At 38.7% G+C, this 15,983-nt stretch overlaps 1 protein-coding gene across 6 annotated transcripts in view; it reads left to right on the top strand.

Moving 5' to 3' along the window:
- The window catches only part of ROS1 (ROS proto-oncogene 1, receptor tyrosine kinase), a 125,246-nt gene that overhangs the window by 28,788 nt on the left and 80,475 nt on the right, over positions 1–15,983 (top strand). For all 6 annotated transcript variants that reach the window (XR_002784102.2, XR_010322788.1, XM_023540324.2 and 3 more), the window contains 9 exons: positions 383–459; positions 2,503–2,625; positions 2,788–2,972; positions 3,747–3,844; positions 7,697–8,193; positions 9,803–10,015; positions 11,547–11,657; positions 12,668–12,846; positions 15,011–15,202. Coding sequence is in view for 4 of the 6 variants with exons in the window: in XM_023540324.2 (XP_023396092.2) it covers positions 383–459; positions 2,503–2,625; positions 2,788–2,972; positions 3,747–3,844; positions 7,697–8,193; positions 9,803–10,015; positions 11,547–11,657; positions 12,668–12,846; positions 15,011–15,202 (1,675 nt within the window). In the remaining 2 variants the exon portion in view is untranslated. The remainder of the gene's footprint in view (positions 1–382; positions 460–2,502; positions 2,626–2,787; positions 2,973–3,746; positions 3,845–7,696; positions 8,194–9,802; positions 10,016–11,546; positions 11,658–12,667; positions 12,847–15,010; positions 15,203–15,983) is intronic.

Below are 15,983 nucleotides of genomic sequence, written 5' to 3'. Positions count from 1 at the left end.
ATCTCTTCATTTAATCCAACATGGGAAAAAGCAAGGTGATCAAATTCTGTTAATGGTATTTTTATTAACCACTAAGGAGACTATTTTATTATTGTTAGCTTTTCTAGCATTTACTCAGGCCTCTTTAAATTAGGGGAGGAATGGGGGTCATACAGATAGTAGAGTTCAGTTTTTAACCTCTGTGACCCTGAACTGGTCTGTGGGGAATGCAAACAAGGATGTGATTGATGGTCATTTTAGTCCTGAGCAGAGGCATCAAGTAACTAGATACCTATATTGCCACATTGTCCTTTAAATAGAAACACTATTTGCTTCTTATATTTTTATCTCACGTTCACACCATGCCATGTGAAACACATCTTTCCAATTGTTTTTGGAATAGGTTTTCTATTGCAGCAGTAAATGAAGTTGGTGAGGGACCGGAAGCAGAATCTAATATTACTACTTCATCCCCAGCAGGTATGGCCCAGGGTTACACAGGAACTAAGGGGTGGCAAGGGTGGGTTCAGATCTCAGAGGCCCTGGGTCATCTGGTGAACTTCAAGACCCCAACTCTTCTGCCCAAATGAAAATTGTCTTTTGGGCACTTGGTAAGTTTTCAATTTTAAGTGAGTGAGAGTATCTGACAAATAGAAGGAAGTGGTTAGATTGAAAGTTTTCACATTCTAATTTAGGAATTAAAAAATCAGAATGAAAAAATTTAAGAATTCAGAAAGAAAAAAATAGTCTCCAACAAATCCTTGGTTTCAGTTGAAATTACTGTTGAGTGTGACTCACATTTACATACTTAAAACCAAAACCAAACCTGTTGCCATCCAGTTGATTCCCACTCCTAGCAACTCTATAGGGCAGAGTAGAGCTGCCCCATAAGGTTTCCAAGGCTAGAAATCTTTAAGGAAGCAGACTGCCACATCTTTCTCCCACAGAGTGGCTGGTGAGTTTTGAGTTCGGACCTCCAACCTTTTGGTTAACCACTCTGCCACCAGGGCTTCTTTTTACACACTTAGCAGATACATATAAGCTGTCTGCCCTAATTTCCATTTTTACATTATGTATTGTTATTTAATACCTTGCAGATATTTTTTTCTTCCAATCTCCTTAAGGTTTTTAAATATACCATTAAACCAAACCTGTTGCTGTCTTGTTGGACTCATAGACACCCTCTGGGATGGAATAGAACTGCTCCACAGGGTTTCCAAGGAGTGGCTGGTGGATTCAAACTGCCAACCTTTTGGTTAGGAGCAGAACTTTCAACCACTGCACCACCAGGGCTTTTAGACTTTAGTAATTTACATTTTACCATTTTGAATGTTCAGTCTACAAAATTAACTTTGGTAATTATTTTGTAAGTAACCATTTGGGCTTTGGCATTTTAGCAATTGCTTCAAGAGATTGCATACTTATTGTATGAAGCCTAAGTGAGCAAAATAATAAATTAAAATGCTTTCTAAGAAGCACTGGAAATTCTTGGGGGGAAAGCTAGTAAAAGAGTTTTTAATAACACACAAAGGCATAAGGAATCAGGTTTTTATTTTCAGCTGAACCCCCTTACCTGCTGAGATACCTCTTACCCTAATCTGCACGTGCATATGCCAGTGGGTATGGAATGTCATCCATCACCAACCTTTAGTGTTTTGGCTGTTACTAGACTCTACGAAAGGAGAGATTTTGTTATACAAGAAGTATGTCCAAAGGGTGAGTTAAATATAGATCAGGGTTAAAGTTGTTGTTATGGTGATTGTTATATAGCATTATTAATTGCCCTCAAAGTGCCTACAAACACACCTAGCATCAGTTTCTAATTGAATGGACCAATTAGAGTTCTGCAGCCCTCAAATTTCATTTCTGTAGAGACTATTCTCCTGCCTCAAAGGAAGAGATGCTAAAGGCAAATAGAGACAACCAATGTCTGTCCACAGGTGTGTATGCCATGCAACAATCCACTCTGTCTGGGTTGGAACGCCTCCACCAAGCAGTCAGATTCTCATGAATGAAGATAATAAGTTGAGTTCCCACTGGAGCAAGACTGTTGAGAATGGTGATATCTCATGTGATGCTATTCTGGGGGTAATTAAGGGCATGTAGACATTTAGACATAAATCCTACTTGATTGCCACTGTACTTCATACTATCAGTCATGGAATAATGTGGATTATACTGTAGATGAAATGCCTCAGTGCCTCCTGAGACTTGTAGCCCCTTTCAAGTGTGGTCCCCTTGCTTAAAATGGAGCCCTTAGGTGGTACAGACAGTTAAGCACTCATCTACTTGGCACTTGATTGATGGTTTGAATCCACTCAGAGGTGCCTTAGAAGAAAGGCCTGGTCATCTAATTCCACAAGATCACAGCCATTGAAAACTCTATGGAGTATGTTCTACTCTGACACATTTGGGGTCACCATGAGTTGGAATCAACTTGACGGCAACTGGTTTGGTGGTATCGATCTTTTTGTGTTAATGTGTCTAATGCCTATCTATCTGCAAATCATTTTGTTTTTCCAGTTCAAGAAGAAGAACAGTGGCTCTTTTTATCCAGAAAGACATCTCTAAGAAAAAGATCTTTAAAATATTTAGTAGATGAAGCACATTGCCTTCAGTCAGATATTATACTCCATAATATTACAGGTCAGTATCATGGACAGAAATGTTTCCTCAGTATTAAAAGAAAGATCTGTGTTTATTTTTATTTTAATCTATTAATAATTAAAGGAAGAAATCCTCTCCCATGTATTTTTTTGGTCTTGGTTGTTATATAATAATGTATATGTATTTGCATGGTTTTTCTAGGAATATCAGTTAATGTTCATCAGCAAGTTGTTTATTTCTCTGAAGGAAATCTCATATGGGTGAAAGAGGCTGCCAACATGTCTGACATATCTGACCTAAGGATTTTTTACAGAGGTTCAGGTTTAATTTCTTCCATCTCCGTAGACTGGCTTTATCAGAGGCTGTATTTCATCATGGATGAACTGGTTAGTCTGAGAATTTAAAATAAATGACTATACAGTAATACACATATGTATATATCTTTCATTCAATGAATATTCATTGAGTACTTACTATGTTTCAGACACCAGGTTAGCAATAAGTTATAGGTCCTGTCTAGAGAAGGGCCTAGAATTTACTCAGTGTTAGTCCTGGCCTACCTTTAAATCATCTTTATTTGTGCTTTTTCAGAGCCATGAGTTTATACTAAGTCAAATTTGATTTATAATAATTCATATAATGGGACAGTGGTAGTACCTGTGTTTTCTTTAGGTGAGACTGCCAATCATAATCAGAATCAGCTGCAAGTGTGTTTTAAACCATGTAATTACCAAGGGATAACTTCTCTATCTCTGAAAATGCAGTATCACTGAAATCCTTGAGAAGACACAGTCTTGATGTGTTTCAGGTTCTATTTCTTTTGGAGGTATAGACTTTATCACAGTGAGCAAAGGCCATCACTAATGCTGGAAGTCCATAAGCTTGGAGACAGCTTAAATATTAAAAAATAGTTGAGAGCCTTCACAAGCCAGGAAGATAGGCACTTGTATTTCACTGAAACCAGTAGGATATAAACTCAGTATATAGGGTATAAAACTGCCTTTCAAAGGGTTTGTGTTTTTGGTTATATGTCATTTAACAGGCAAAGTTCCAAGTGATTAGCACAATTCCAAACACAAAACAGGTGCTCAGGAAATGCTTGTTGGCCGAATTGGATAGAGATAGACACTAATCCTACTGATGTATTTTTGATTCTCTAGGTGTGTGTCTGTGGTTTAGAGAACTGCTCGACCATTGAGGAGATTACCCATCCCTCTATTGTCACACCTCAAAAAATTGTAGCTGATTCGTACAATGGGTAAGTGCTTATATGAGTTCTCTTTCACTGGCAAAATCCTTTGAGAAACTTGCTTGAGTGAAACATCATAGTACTGGATGAACCAATCTGTGTATCTTATTTCAGGTAAATATTAATTCAGGACAAAGTTTTCATGCTATGAAACTGGGAGAAAATTTCCTTCAATCTTGCTTTAAGCTTCCTCTAAGTAGTTTTTCTCTCTTACACAGAAAAATATGGAGAAGACCTCTTGCCTGGGACTCTGGGACCGGGGTTCTAGTCTTGGGTTTGCCACTATTTTATGGTGGGACTTAGGACCTCATTGCCTCCTCTGCCCTCCCGTGAGAATCCTCTCCTGCCTCAGTTTCCTCTCTTGAGTGCATCTTTTGCTGAACGATTCAGCGCCAGTTCATCTCTCTGGTCTGGTTCTCGCACCAGGAGGCTGGTTTAATGAGAGCCCTGCTAGACCCACTTTAGAAGACAGGGATTGATGGTTATAACAGGTAAAAATTTCCAATCACAAATAAATGGTTCTTTTTTAAAACCCGTCACGAATGAAATGGACACATTTTAGCCCAGTTGTGCTGCTAAATTGCAGAAGGACCTTGAGCAAGTAGCTTCATGTCTGCGTGAATTTTGGTTTATTCACCCATGTGTGGAAAATCATAGTACTTACTCAGTTAGGCTGTTTTGAGGATAACATGAGGTATTCACTGTGATTATATTTTGTGAACTCCAAAACACTACATGAAGGAATGAAAAAAATAGAAAGTTGCTTTGGGATTATTATTTCTTAAAGACGACCAGACTAACAGTTTAGTAGCTAATAAGCAAGACCAATTTTTGTAAGAATTAATGTTTTTTCTTTCCTGAGGGAACAAAGTTGTTTTCATTTTGAATGAGAAAAAAAAATTGTCCCATGATACTTTTTATTTTCCGTGATTTGATCTACTTGGAAAAAAGATTTTCATTATCGATTTTAAATCAAGCTTTTCTATTCATTCTCATTCATAATTTACTACAGACTTATTTTAACCTCTTAAATTTGAATGAATTATTGAATTAGAGAATTTTTCAGAAGGATCCTGTGATGCTAGTCTTTTGGACTCCCTGGATCTCATTTTAAAAGTCTAAGATTCCATGAAATATAGCTTTGTTGCAGGCAGTTACACAAAATGACTTATTCTGGGGATAATGAACTTCATCCAATAAATCAGTTATTCGAAATGCATCTCAGTGAGGTCTTTGATGGCTCCTTTTTCCATTAGGATTAAATTGATTTGTGCTTAGATTTTGAAATGTGACTAGAATTGATAAAGATAATTAGTATTAATTGAACACTTCTTAAGTGTTTCTAAATGCATTACTTCCAATAATGCATTTAATACTTGCTCAATCCTGTGAGGTAGGTCCTTTTATTATTCCAATTTTATAGATAAGGAAAGCCAAGTACAGGGAGATTTAGTAATTGCCCCCGAGCACATAGCTAGTATGTAATGGAACCAGAATTTGATGTCTTGATGCAGGGCCTGCCTTCTAATCACCTCCTTATACAATGATAGGAGAGTGTTTTTAAAAATCAGCAGGTAACGTGTAGTAGTAACACTTTGTAAATAATGTTCCTAAGGCACTTGGGATGTGTCAAAACAGTTTATTCTCCTCGTATTAAAAAGATTTCTCTTTGTATTGTTATTTAACATCATTGAATTATTCACTCATTGAGTGTATACTTACTAAAAACCTCTTCCCTTCTTTCTCACCCCACTTTCTCTACTCCTCCCACACCCCACCTTTCTTCACCTTCCTTCTTCTATTCTCTTCCCTCCAAAGGAGTGGTGAGAAGTGCAGGCCTGCTTCGGTACAAGAATTGTGATCTGTACTCCTTTATCTACTCTGAAATTCCTCCAAATTCCCTTAGCAGTTTTGAATTTGTAAAACAAAAGCAGGAAGTTGAGAGTCAAGGTATTTCTGCTTTATGCCTGCTACCAAAAAAAAAAAAAAAAACCCATTGCCGTGAAGTCGATTCCAACTCATAGCGACCCTATAGGACAGAGTAAAGCTGCCCCATAGAGTTTCCAAGGAGTGCTTGGCGGATTTGAACTGCTGACCTTTAGGTTAGCAGTCATAGCACTTAACCACTATGCCAACAGGGTTTCCAATGCCTGCTACAGTCCTCCCTTATGAGAGAGAGAGAACATAGGTTCATACCTCAAAACGGAGTTTGTATCTCAGTATATTATTCTAGCACAGTCTTGAGGGTCTTGATAAACATTTGGAATAGTCACTAGGGGAACAAGAGCGGGACTTAATGAGGACAAGAATTAGAATTTGACAGTTGTGATGAGAGATTCCAGAAGCAAAAAGCCGAACCCACTGCTGTTGAGTCAGTTCCGACTCAAAGCGACCCTATAGGTCAGGGTAGAACTGCCCCCTAAGGTTTCCAAGGCTGTGAATGTTTATGGGGAACAGAGCCGCCACATCTCTCTTCCACTGAGCGGCTGGTGGGTTCCAACTGCCAATCTTTCAGTTAGCAGCTGAGCTCTTAACCACTTTGCCACAGGGCTCATTCTGAGGAGAGGTTATTAAAAAAAAAAACCAAACCTGTTGCCTTGGAGTCGATTCTGACTCATAGTGACCCTATAGGACAGAGAACTCTCCCATACAGTTTCCAAGGAGCGCCTGGTGGATTCGAACTGCCAATGTTTTGGCTAGCAGCCATAGCTCTTAACCACTATGCTACCAGGGTTTCCGATTACAGCTTAGAGACCGTGAATTTGAAGTGCTACTAATCCATGGGATTGTCAAAATTAAGAAAGATTCACTAAGTAAAAGTATACCCTCATTAGTATCTGTCTCCATGATCACAAAATTCTAAATTAGCTACATCCAAATTAATAGCTTTATGTTTTATTTAAAATTTCATTTACAGGTTTATCAGTGAAATATTTTGTCAGTGTGTGTTTTCTTTTTTCATTATTAACAATCAGCTGCATCATTGCCAAGAGGTTTGGCTTCATATTAGGTGTGTTTCTTTAATTCTTCCATTGACCGTTTTCCTCTGATGCTGTATGGTTCCTATTTTGATCACCTGTGGGTTATTTCTTCATGGTCTGTACGATGCGGAAACCCTGGTGGTGTAGTGTTTAAGAGCTAAGGCTGCTAACCAAATGGTTGGCAGTTTGAATCCACCAGGCGCTCCTTGGAAACTCGATAGGGCAGTTCCCCTCTGTCTTATATGGTCTCTATGAGTCAGAATTGGCTCGATGGCAATAGGTTTTTTTTTTTTGGTTTTGTACGATGGTAGCCCTATTGTCTGACTCAATTGTAATATTAAAAAAAATCTTAGTTCACTACAAATGCAAAGTAGTTAGGTTAGATATTTATAGCAAAATAAAAACTGTGCAGTTTAAGAAAATATGTGGTTTAAATGTTTTGCTTTCTTCTATTTTATCATTCACAATGCTTCGGAAAGTTGATTGAATTAGACCTGAAAACTTGTGTGTTTTGGAGAAAAGCATTTTAAGTAACATGTTTAGCCACATAACTTTTATGTAGTATGCTTTCCTTTAAGGGTAGACTACGTTAGAAAATCTTTCAATACCCTTTCTGTTCTTAAATTCTATGATTTCTTAAATAATTGGGAACGAAGAATTACAAGTTATGCTGAAATTTGTCAATGTTCCTTCTAACTTAAATGAATACAGCATATCTTTAGTAATTACCTTTACCCTTTTACACCTTGGGAAATCCTGTACTGAGTAACTCCAGAGATATACGGTTCTTATTGTGCAACAGGATAAAGCAATTTGCTGACGAGGCTACTCATCCACCCCTGCGCTGAATCACATTAGGCTTCTTTTGTTCCTACCTCAGGTATGTCTTTTATCTCCTGAGAGACGGCATTTATAGAGTACCTCTCCCAGTGCCATCTGGTCAGGACTCTGAAGCTGTGCGGATTGTGGAGAGTTTCACGTTAAAGGACTTTGTAGTAAAGCCACAGTCCAAGCGAATCATTTACTTCAATGACACCGCCCATGCCTTCGTGTCAATATTTCTGGATGGCTCTGCTTCCCACCTTGTCCTACCTCATGTCTCCTTGGCTGATGTGAAGAGCTTTGCCTGTGAAAACAGTGACTTCCTTGTCACAGATGGCAAGGCCGTTTTCCAACAGGACTCTCTGTCTTTTAATGAGTTCATTGTGGGGTGTGACCTGAGTCACATAGAAGAGTTTGGGTTTGGTAACTTGGTCATCTTTGGCTCATCTGCCCAGCTCCACCCTCTGCCAGGCCGCCCTCAGCAGCTCTCGGTGCTGTTTGGCTCCCACCAGGCTCTTGTTCAATGGAGGCCTCCTGCCCTCGCCATAGGAGCCAGTGAGTGTGCTCTCCCCATGGTGGTTACTGGCCTCACTCAAAGGAGAGGAAAGCTTCAGTTGCTTAACATTGTGACTCAGTCTCAACAGCCTACATGTGATTGCTCAGTCATCAACCAGAAGCAAGTTTTTATACATTTAAAAAGGAAGCTTTTATACATTTATTCTGCATCTATTAGCTTTTCCATTAGGAGAATTTCTATATTTTATCTGTGGATCCCAATAGAATAGTTAAAACATTTGTTGAATGTCTAGTAGGATCCAGGCATAGGCATTTTAGACAGAATGGATGGCATTGGAGTTCAGATTTTGTATCCACTTGAGCCATTCCCTAGTAGAGCTCTCTGAACTCGAATCTCTGTAGAGAGGCAGCGTGTGTATTGGGTGGGCTGGAGCTAGCCTGCTCGGATTCAAAATCTTTTCTTGGCATTTATTAGCAGAATGACCCTGGGGCAAGTTCCTTAACCATTCTGTGCCTCCGTTTCCATACTTGAAAAGGGAAATATTAATTATACCTTACTGTGGGATTGTCATACAGATTAAATTAATGTCCAAATGTGGAACACATAGAGCAGCATCTAGAATAGGAATTGGCAAATGTTTTCTGTAAAGAAAGGGTCAGATAGTAAATATTTTGGTTTTGTGGGCCACCTGCTCTCTATCACAACTATTCAACTTTGCCATTGTAGTCTGAAAGCAGCCAGAGATAACATGTAAATGAATAGCCTTGGCTGTACTTCAGTATAACTCTATTTACCAAAACAGGTGGCAGGCTGGATTTGGCCTGTGGGCCTTCGGAATTGACTTGACCGCAGTGTTGTCGTTGTTAGGTGCCGTTGAGTCGGTTCAGACTCATACCGACCCTATGCACAACAGAACGAAACACCGCCCAGTCCCGTGCCATCCTCACAACTGTTGCTATGCTCGAGCCCCTGTTGCAGCCACTGTGTCAATCCATCTCATTGAGGGTCTTCCTCTTTTTTGCTGACCCTCTACTTTACCAAGCATGATGTCCTTCTCCAGGGACTGATCCATCCTGATAACATGTCCAAATTATGGGTTTGGTTTTTCTTTTTTGGTTTAGTCTAAAGAATAGTAAGTATTCAGTAACCATTGACTATTTTTACTTTAAGATGAAGTTAATTATGCCTGTTTGCTTCATATGTTAAAGGCAGTTGAAAGTGAATAAGCAACTTTTTTGGATTGTTTAGACTTCTTGGAGGAAGATGCTATACGAACACAGGGATTTAAACTTAGGATTCATCATTAAACATTTGTTCACTGACACCTGATTGTACCTGGTAGTGTTATAGAGAAGCCCTCTGGCCATTCTTTGCAGTTTTGACTGAAAACAGTGTCCTTCTATTTGGAAAGAATATCTTCTTTGATGAAGCAAAATGAGTGGCATGAAAGGAATGGACACTGTCCTAGTTTATCACACTTACCATATTGTCAAAATAACTCTTATGAGTAGTGGGGTAACAGGTATTACTACCCAATTACCTTCCCTATCAAGATGATGAGGCTGTAAATGAACTTACTGACAATTCTTTTTTTTACCCCTCCCAATACCATCATAATCAGTAATATTGTATAATTCTTCCACTTAGGCCCTTCCGCCTGGCAGAACTGGACTTATGAGGTGAAAATATCAACCCAAGACTTCCCTGGTACCACTCGTTTTTTCTCTAACATAAGTGGGACCACACTTAATGTACCTGAGCTGCAGAGCGCTACGAAATACAAGGTTGCTGTGAGAGCAAGTTCTCTCAAGGGGCCAGGCCCCTGGTCAGAGCCCTCGGTGGGTACTACCCTGGTGCCAGGTGAGATAATGTTCTCCATTCAGGGAGTGTTTCCGACAAAAAGAGGCTTACCCCATGCACCCTTTAAAACTTCTAGTCTCAATGTAGTAAAGAAATCAGAATGAGGATGCATTGACCTAGTCAGCATGTGTTTATTTTCTGAGATTAGGAAAGGGGGGGTGGGGGGGGAGCATTCCGTGATATTTAATTTAGGTTTATAACCTGGTATTTTAAACTTCCCAGTATAGTATATTTTTATGGAAATAATATAATTTTCTTCTTCTTCATGGATTTCCTCCTTCTCATGGCTTATTAAGCAATAGTACTTCTTGAACTCTGAAGGTGTTGGTGAGAGAAGTTGAGAAACAGTGAATTATGGTCAATTCCATCCTCTCGGATAAAAAAAAAAAAAATGGAAGGGTAACTACCATTTATACTGTCATCGCTATCATGAAGGCTTCTGGGTACTCCAAATGTGATGGATCCTGGTAATTAGTAACCAAAGCAAGAAAAAATTCTGCAATGACTATGACCATAGAAGCAGCATCACCACATATTACTCTTCATATACAAGATCAAATATTTATGTAAAAATCAGAAAGTATATTTTTTAAAATTGTACTTTAGTTGGAGATTTGCACAGCAAAATTGTTTCTCATTGAACAATTAATACAGATATTGTTTTGTGACATTGGTTGCCAGCCCCACGACTTGTCAACACTCTCTCGTTCTTGACCTTGGGTTCTCCATTGCCAGCTTTCCTGTCCCCTCCTGCCTTCTTGTCCTTGCCCCTGGGGTGTTGAGCCCATTTAGTCTCCTTTTGTTTTATGGTCCTGTCCAATCTTTGGCTGAATGCTGAACCTCAGGAGTGACTTTACTATTGAGTTAAAAGGGTGTCTGGGGACATACCCTTGAGATTTCTTTAGTCTCTGTGAGACCAGTAAGTCTGGTCTTTTTTGTGTGTGTGTGTGTGAGTTAAATTTTGTTCTATATTTTTCTCTAGCTCTCTCTGGGACTCTGTGTTATCGTGATCCCTGTCAGGGTGGTCGGCGGTGGTGCCGGGCACCACCTAGCTGTGATGGACTCAGTCTGATGGAGGCAGTGGTAGTAGTCCATTAGTCCTTTGGATTAATCTTTCCCTTGTGTCTTTGGTTTTCTTCACTCTCCCTCGCTCCAGATGGGGCGAGACCCCAGTGGTGTATCTTAGATAGCCGCTCACAAGCTTTTAAGACCCCAGATGTTTGTTACCAAAATAGGATGCAGAACATTTTCTTTATAAACTATGTTATGCCAATTGAACTAGATGTCCCCTGAGACAGTGGTCCCCAGCCCTCAGCCCAGTAATCCAGTCTCTCAGGGAGGATGTGTCAGAAAATATGTTTAATGTGACAGATAATTCTATTAAACACATACAATTACTCATATCCTTTCACAGAATTTTTTAAAATGTAGATATTCCTTTCCTGTGTAAAGAGATCTTAGGGTATAAGATGTATACCTGAAAGAATGCACTTGCTGTGATATTTCTTTTACTCTCTTCTTTGCAAACCAGCAACAGAGCCACCATTTATCATGGCTGTGAAAGAAGACGGCCTTTGGAGTAAGCCGTTAAATAGCTTTGGCCCAGGAGAATTCTTGTCCTCTGATATAGGAAATGTGTCAGGTAAATATCAAGTCACCTGGATGACAGATTTTGATTTCTACTCATAAGACTTCCCAAGTTATCAATAAATCAAAAGAATTGAATGCTTCTGTTATTAGATAATGAAGAAAAAAAGTACTGACTCAGCTATAGCACTAGTGATACTATTAAGAAAATGTCAGTTGTCAAATGGAGTGCTATTTATTATTTTACAAACTTTGAGGTTATTGATTGATTTATCCCCACTTCAGGAAAGCATTGATACACTTCTTATATGTTTTAGTCTATCATTGTTATCTCACAGTAATAACCCTACCAAGTTCTACTAAGACAACTATACTTAAGTAATGTACTCTGTATTTGCTCCAACATGGGAGCAAGGAACGGCTGCATAAAGTTCTAAATAAGCTGTAAGAAATAATTTGTTGACAAAGAAGATTATTATGTAATGAATGGGTAATTTTGCCTAGATGGTATTAGAATGAAGAAAAGTCTTCATCCTATGATAGTATAGCAGTGATCTTGCTTAAAGATGACATCTTCTATAACTCTCTATTTTATCTATTTGCTTGGCCATCAAAAGCACAACAGCATTTCTGGCTAGCATAGGAGTTAGACACAGGAGGTAGTATGTTAATAATGGAAAGACTACTGTGTTAGAGTTGGCTTGCATCTGGGCTTTCCCCTATTTTCAGCTGTGAGGCCTTGTGTTTGCTGTCTCAGATATGGGGATAATTCCTAGTTCATGACATTGTTGTAAGAATTAACTGCGAGATGCAAAGTGCTTAGAATAGTGTTTGGCACAGAGGAGCTGCTCGATGAATGTTAGTTCCTCTCCCCAGCCCCAGAGGTTAAGATTTTGGGATAACTTTGCTGTAAAATTCTTGAGAGATCCCTGAATTTCTAATAAACATCTATGTTAGCATATGCTTTAAAAATACATTGAGGTACACATGTGATTTGTTGACTTGCCGTGTTTATGTTGGCATATGTGAGAAATAACTGTTCTTAATAACCCACTTCATTTTGAGACATGGATTGGTATAACAACAGCCTCTACTACAGCGACATGAAAGGCAACGTTTATGTGTGGCTGCTAAATGGGACAGATATCTCAGAGAATTACTCCATACCCAACATTGCAGGAGCAGGGGCTTTAGCCTTTGAGTGGCTGGGTCGCTATCTCTACTGGGCTGGAAAGACATATGTGGTAAGTTAAAGGCCAGCATTCTGGATGGTCTAGAAAAATGCCCACCCACTTCAGTGATTCACATATCATTTTTATGATTTTTTTCATACTTACTTGTCATCCATACTATCATTTATTTAATATTTGTCTCTAAACCTAGTCATGTTTTTATTAAAAAAAATTTTGTATCACTATTTGATATACTGGTTATGTGTTTTCAATAATATCTTAAAAACATTAAAAATACCCATCCATGAGATGGGGTCCCAGCAGGAAGATGGCATACTCCAAAGGCAGGATTAAAAGAAACTGCGTGCAGGGGCTGTTTTCAAAGCTGTGGACAGGGCTACGAAAACCCAACAAGGGATAGTGAAGCATTCCCTGGGCTGGGAAGTATGGGCAGATATAACTACCTCCAGGCATGAAGGAGCAAGGGGGAGAGCCTGGTGAGGGCTGCAGCTCTAGGAAAGAGTTGCTAATATGTACTGTGACTTTCACTATCACAATGTATGGTTTGACAAGAGTGAGCTGAGGGAATAAGTACTCCAACCCCTCTTTTCTCCTGCCCTCTGATCTTCTGCCAGTGCTCCCGATGGCTGAACCCCACTGGAAGCTAGAGAACAAGGGAACCAACTAGATCAACCCATAGACATCAGCGTCCGGGGACACAGAGTAGTGTGGAGAAGGTAGAGGGTGGACTGGGCAGGTGAAACAGAGAACACACACCTGTGTAGTGGTACACTTTGAAGAGAAGGAGGGTTAATGATAAGAATGCTGGCCTGATGGATCAAGAAATATGCTACTGAAATAATTTTCAACTCAGGAATGTGCTTATTACCTGTTCACTTATTCATTCAACAATTATTTATCTACTAACTACGTGTAAAGAGTCTTGATAGTAGCCACAATAAAAAAAAAATAGGAAATATAAATAGTAGACATACACCTGTTCTTTCTTTTTTTAAAATAACAGCTTAATTGAGATATGATTTATTTATCATAAAATTTGGCCTTTTATAATATAGAATTCAGTGGTTTTTAGTATATTCAGAGTTATGCAGCCATCACATCATGACTTGTTCTTTTGATGAGATAAAATAGACATATGAAATAACAAAAGAAGCTCACAAAGCAGTGTATTTAGAAGCAAAGCAATATGATATAGTCTGAATTCCTAAGCACCAAGGCTACTCAGGCAGGATGGAGTTGAGTGGGGCTTATCAGAGAATGTGCCCTAAAATAGGCTAGTTTGAAAACAGTTTTAAGGCAGGAAGTGGAAGAATGGATACAAAAACTATTTTCAAGTATTTTCTGTCTCATACTAAAAAAACAAACCCACTGTTGTCAAGTCGATTCTTACATAAAACTGTTTAATTCCAGAGCAAATTACTTAACTTCTTTGAGTCCAGTTTACTTGTGAAAAAAACAGGGAACAAAAATCCTTTATAGGCTCAATGTGAGGGTTACAGGAGTTAATATTTTAGAGATTAAAAAAGTACAGTGCCTGACCCATAATAGATACTCAATAATTGCAATGATTAATGTTAGGGAAATATACTGGTAGAGATGAGCAAGGGGAGATGTCAGCTTTTACCAAGTTATATACATGTTCTTCAGGAACCCAGCCAAATACAAACACCAGGCAGTGTGTCGATTGTCTGGATATAAGATTAGGAACATTGAAGATTTTAACTCAGCATAAATTTACCTTCCTTCCCTTTAGAGACAAGAAAAAGATTAAGCTCCATGAGGGCAGGCACATGCTTGTTTGTTTTTGTTATGTCTCCAGGGCTTAGTGTGCTACCTGGCACATATCAAAACAAAACAAAAAACAACAAAAAAAACCCAGACAAACGAATAAAAAACCACATTGCTGTTGAGTCGATTCAAACTAGTAGAGACACTATAGGACAGAGTAGAACTGCCCCATAGGACTTCCACTCTTTACAGACTCAGACTACCTCATCTTTCTCCTGTAGAGTAGCTGGTGGGTTGGAACCGCCAACCTCTCAGCAGCGAGCACTTAACCACTGTGCCACCAGGGCTCCTAGCGCATAGTGCTGATAAATGTTTGTGGTTGAATGAATGAATGCCTAAATGCAGAAACTCACTATTACAATAACTATGCAGAAATAAGGAGGTCATTTGGAAATCATTAACTGACCACGCTTATTATATTTTGCAGATACAGAGACAGTCTGTGTTGACAGGACATACAGACATTGTGACTCATGTCAAACTGTTGGTGAATGACATGGTGGTGGATTCAGTTGGTGGATATCTCTACTGGACTACACTATACTCAGTTGAAAGCACCAGACTAAATGGGGAAAGTTCCCTTACACTGCAGGCACAGACTTGGCTTTCTGGGAAAAAGGTAACGACACACACACAAAAAAACCTGATCACTTAATAATACTAACTAGTGTTATTGCTCAGTTATAGTAATACCATCTCTGATTATTGTGAATAGTTAAGATTGAATCTTGTTATAAGAAATGCTGTTACAGTAAGATCCTGGTATAACTAAGATTTCTCTAAGCTCTATCTGATTGTCATATTGATTCAGTAAATATAAACTTAAATGTAATGGAAGCTTTTGCATTTTAACTTCTTATTGGTTTTATAGTATTGAGAACTTCTATTGAATGTTTTAGAGCTTTTTCTTGGATATGGTCAATTTTGGTTACGACTGCTCTACAAACTGTGTGGCCCCTATGCAAATTACTTGACTTCTCTGCCTCTGTTTTCGTACCCAAAAATGTGAATAATAACAATTATCCTACCTCACAGAGTTGCTGTGAAGATTAAACGAGATAATTCATGTGAAGTAGTGGCAGCAGCTCCAGACACATGGTAAATGCTTCGTCATTTTAGCTTATTACTGTCACTCAATCTGAAGAACACACCCAATATATGAATGTTTCTAAAATAAATATTATTTTTAATTCCTTAACATCTAGAAGCAATCCTTCTTTTTCTTGAACATGTTTAGCTACCCTGTAGCTACCCATCTAAATTTCTGAGTCTTATTTTTTCTGATTATAAGAGCAATATATGTCTATTGTTTAAACTTAGGATTTACAGAAAAGCATTAAGAAGAGATAAGTCAGTCAGAAATAAGTCAATACTACTGGAATACTCCTTAAACATTTTTT

Source organism: Loxodonta africana, chromosome 1 (assembly GCF_030014295.1).
Source record: "Loxodonta africana isolate mLoxAfr1 chromosome 1, mLoxAfr1.hap2, whole genome shotgun sequence".
Lineage (NCBI taxonomy): Eukaryota > Metazoa > Chordata > Mammalia > Proboscidea > Elephantidae > Loxodonta > Loxodonta africana.
Note: the sequence above shows the minus strand (reverse complement) of the source record. Positions and strands in the feature narration are given on the sequence as shown.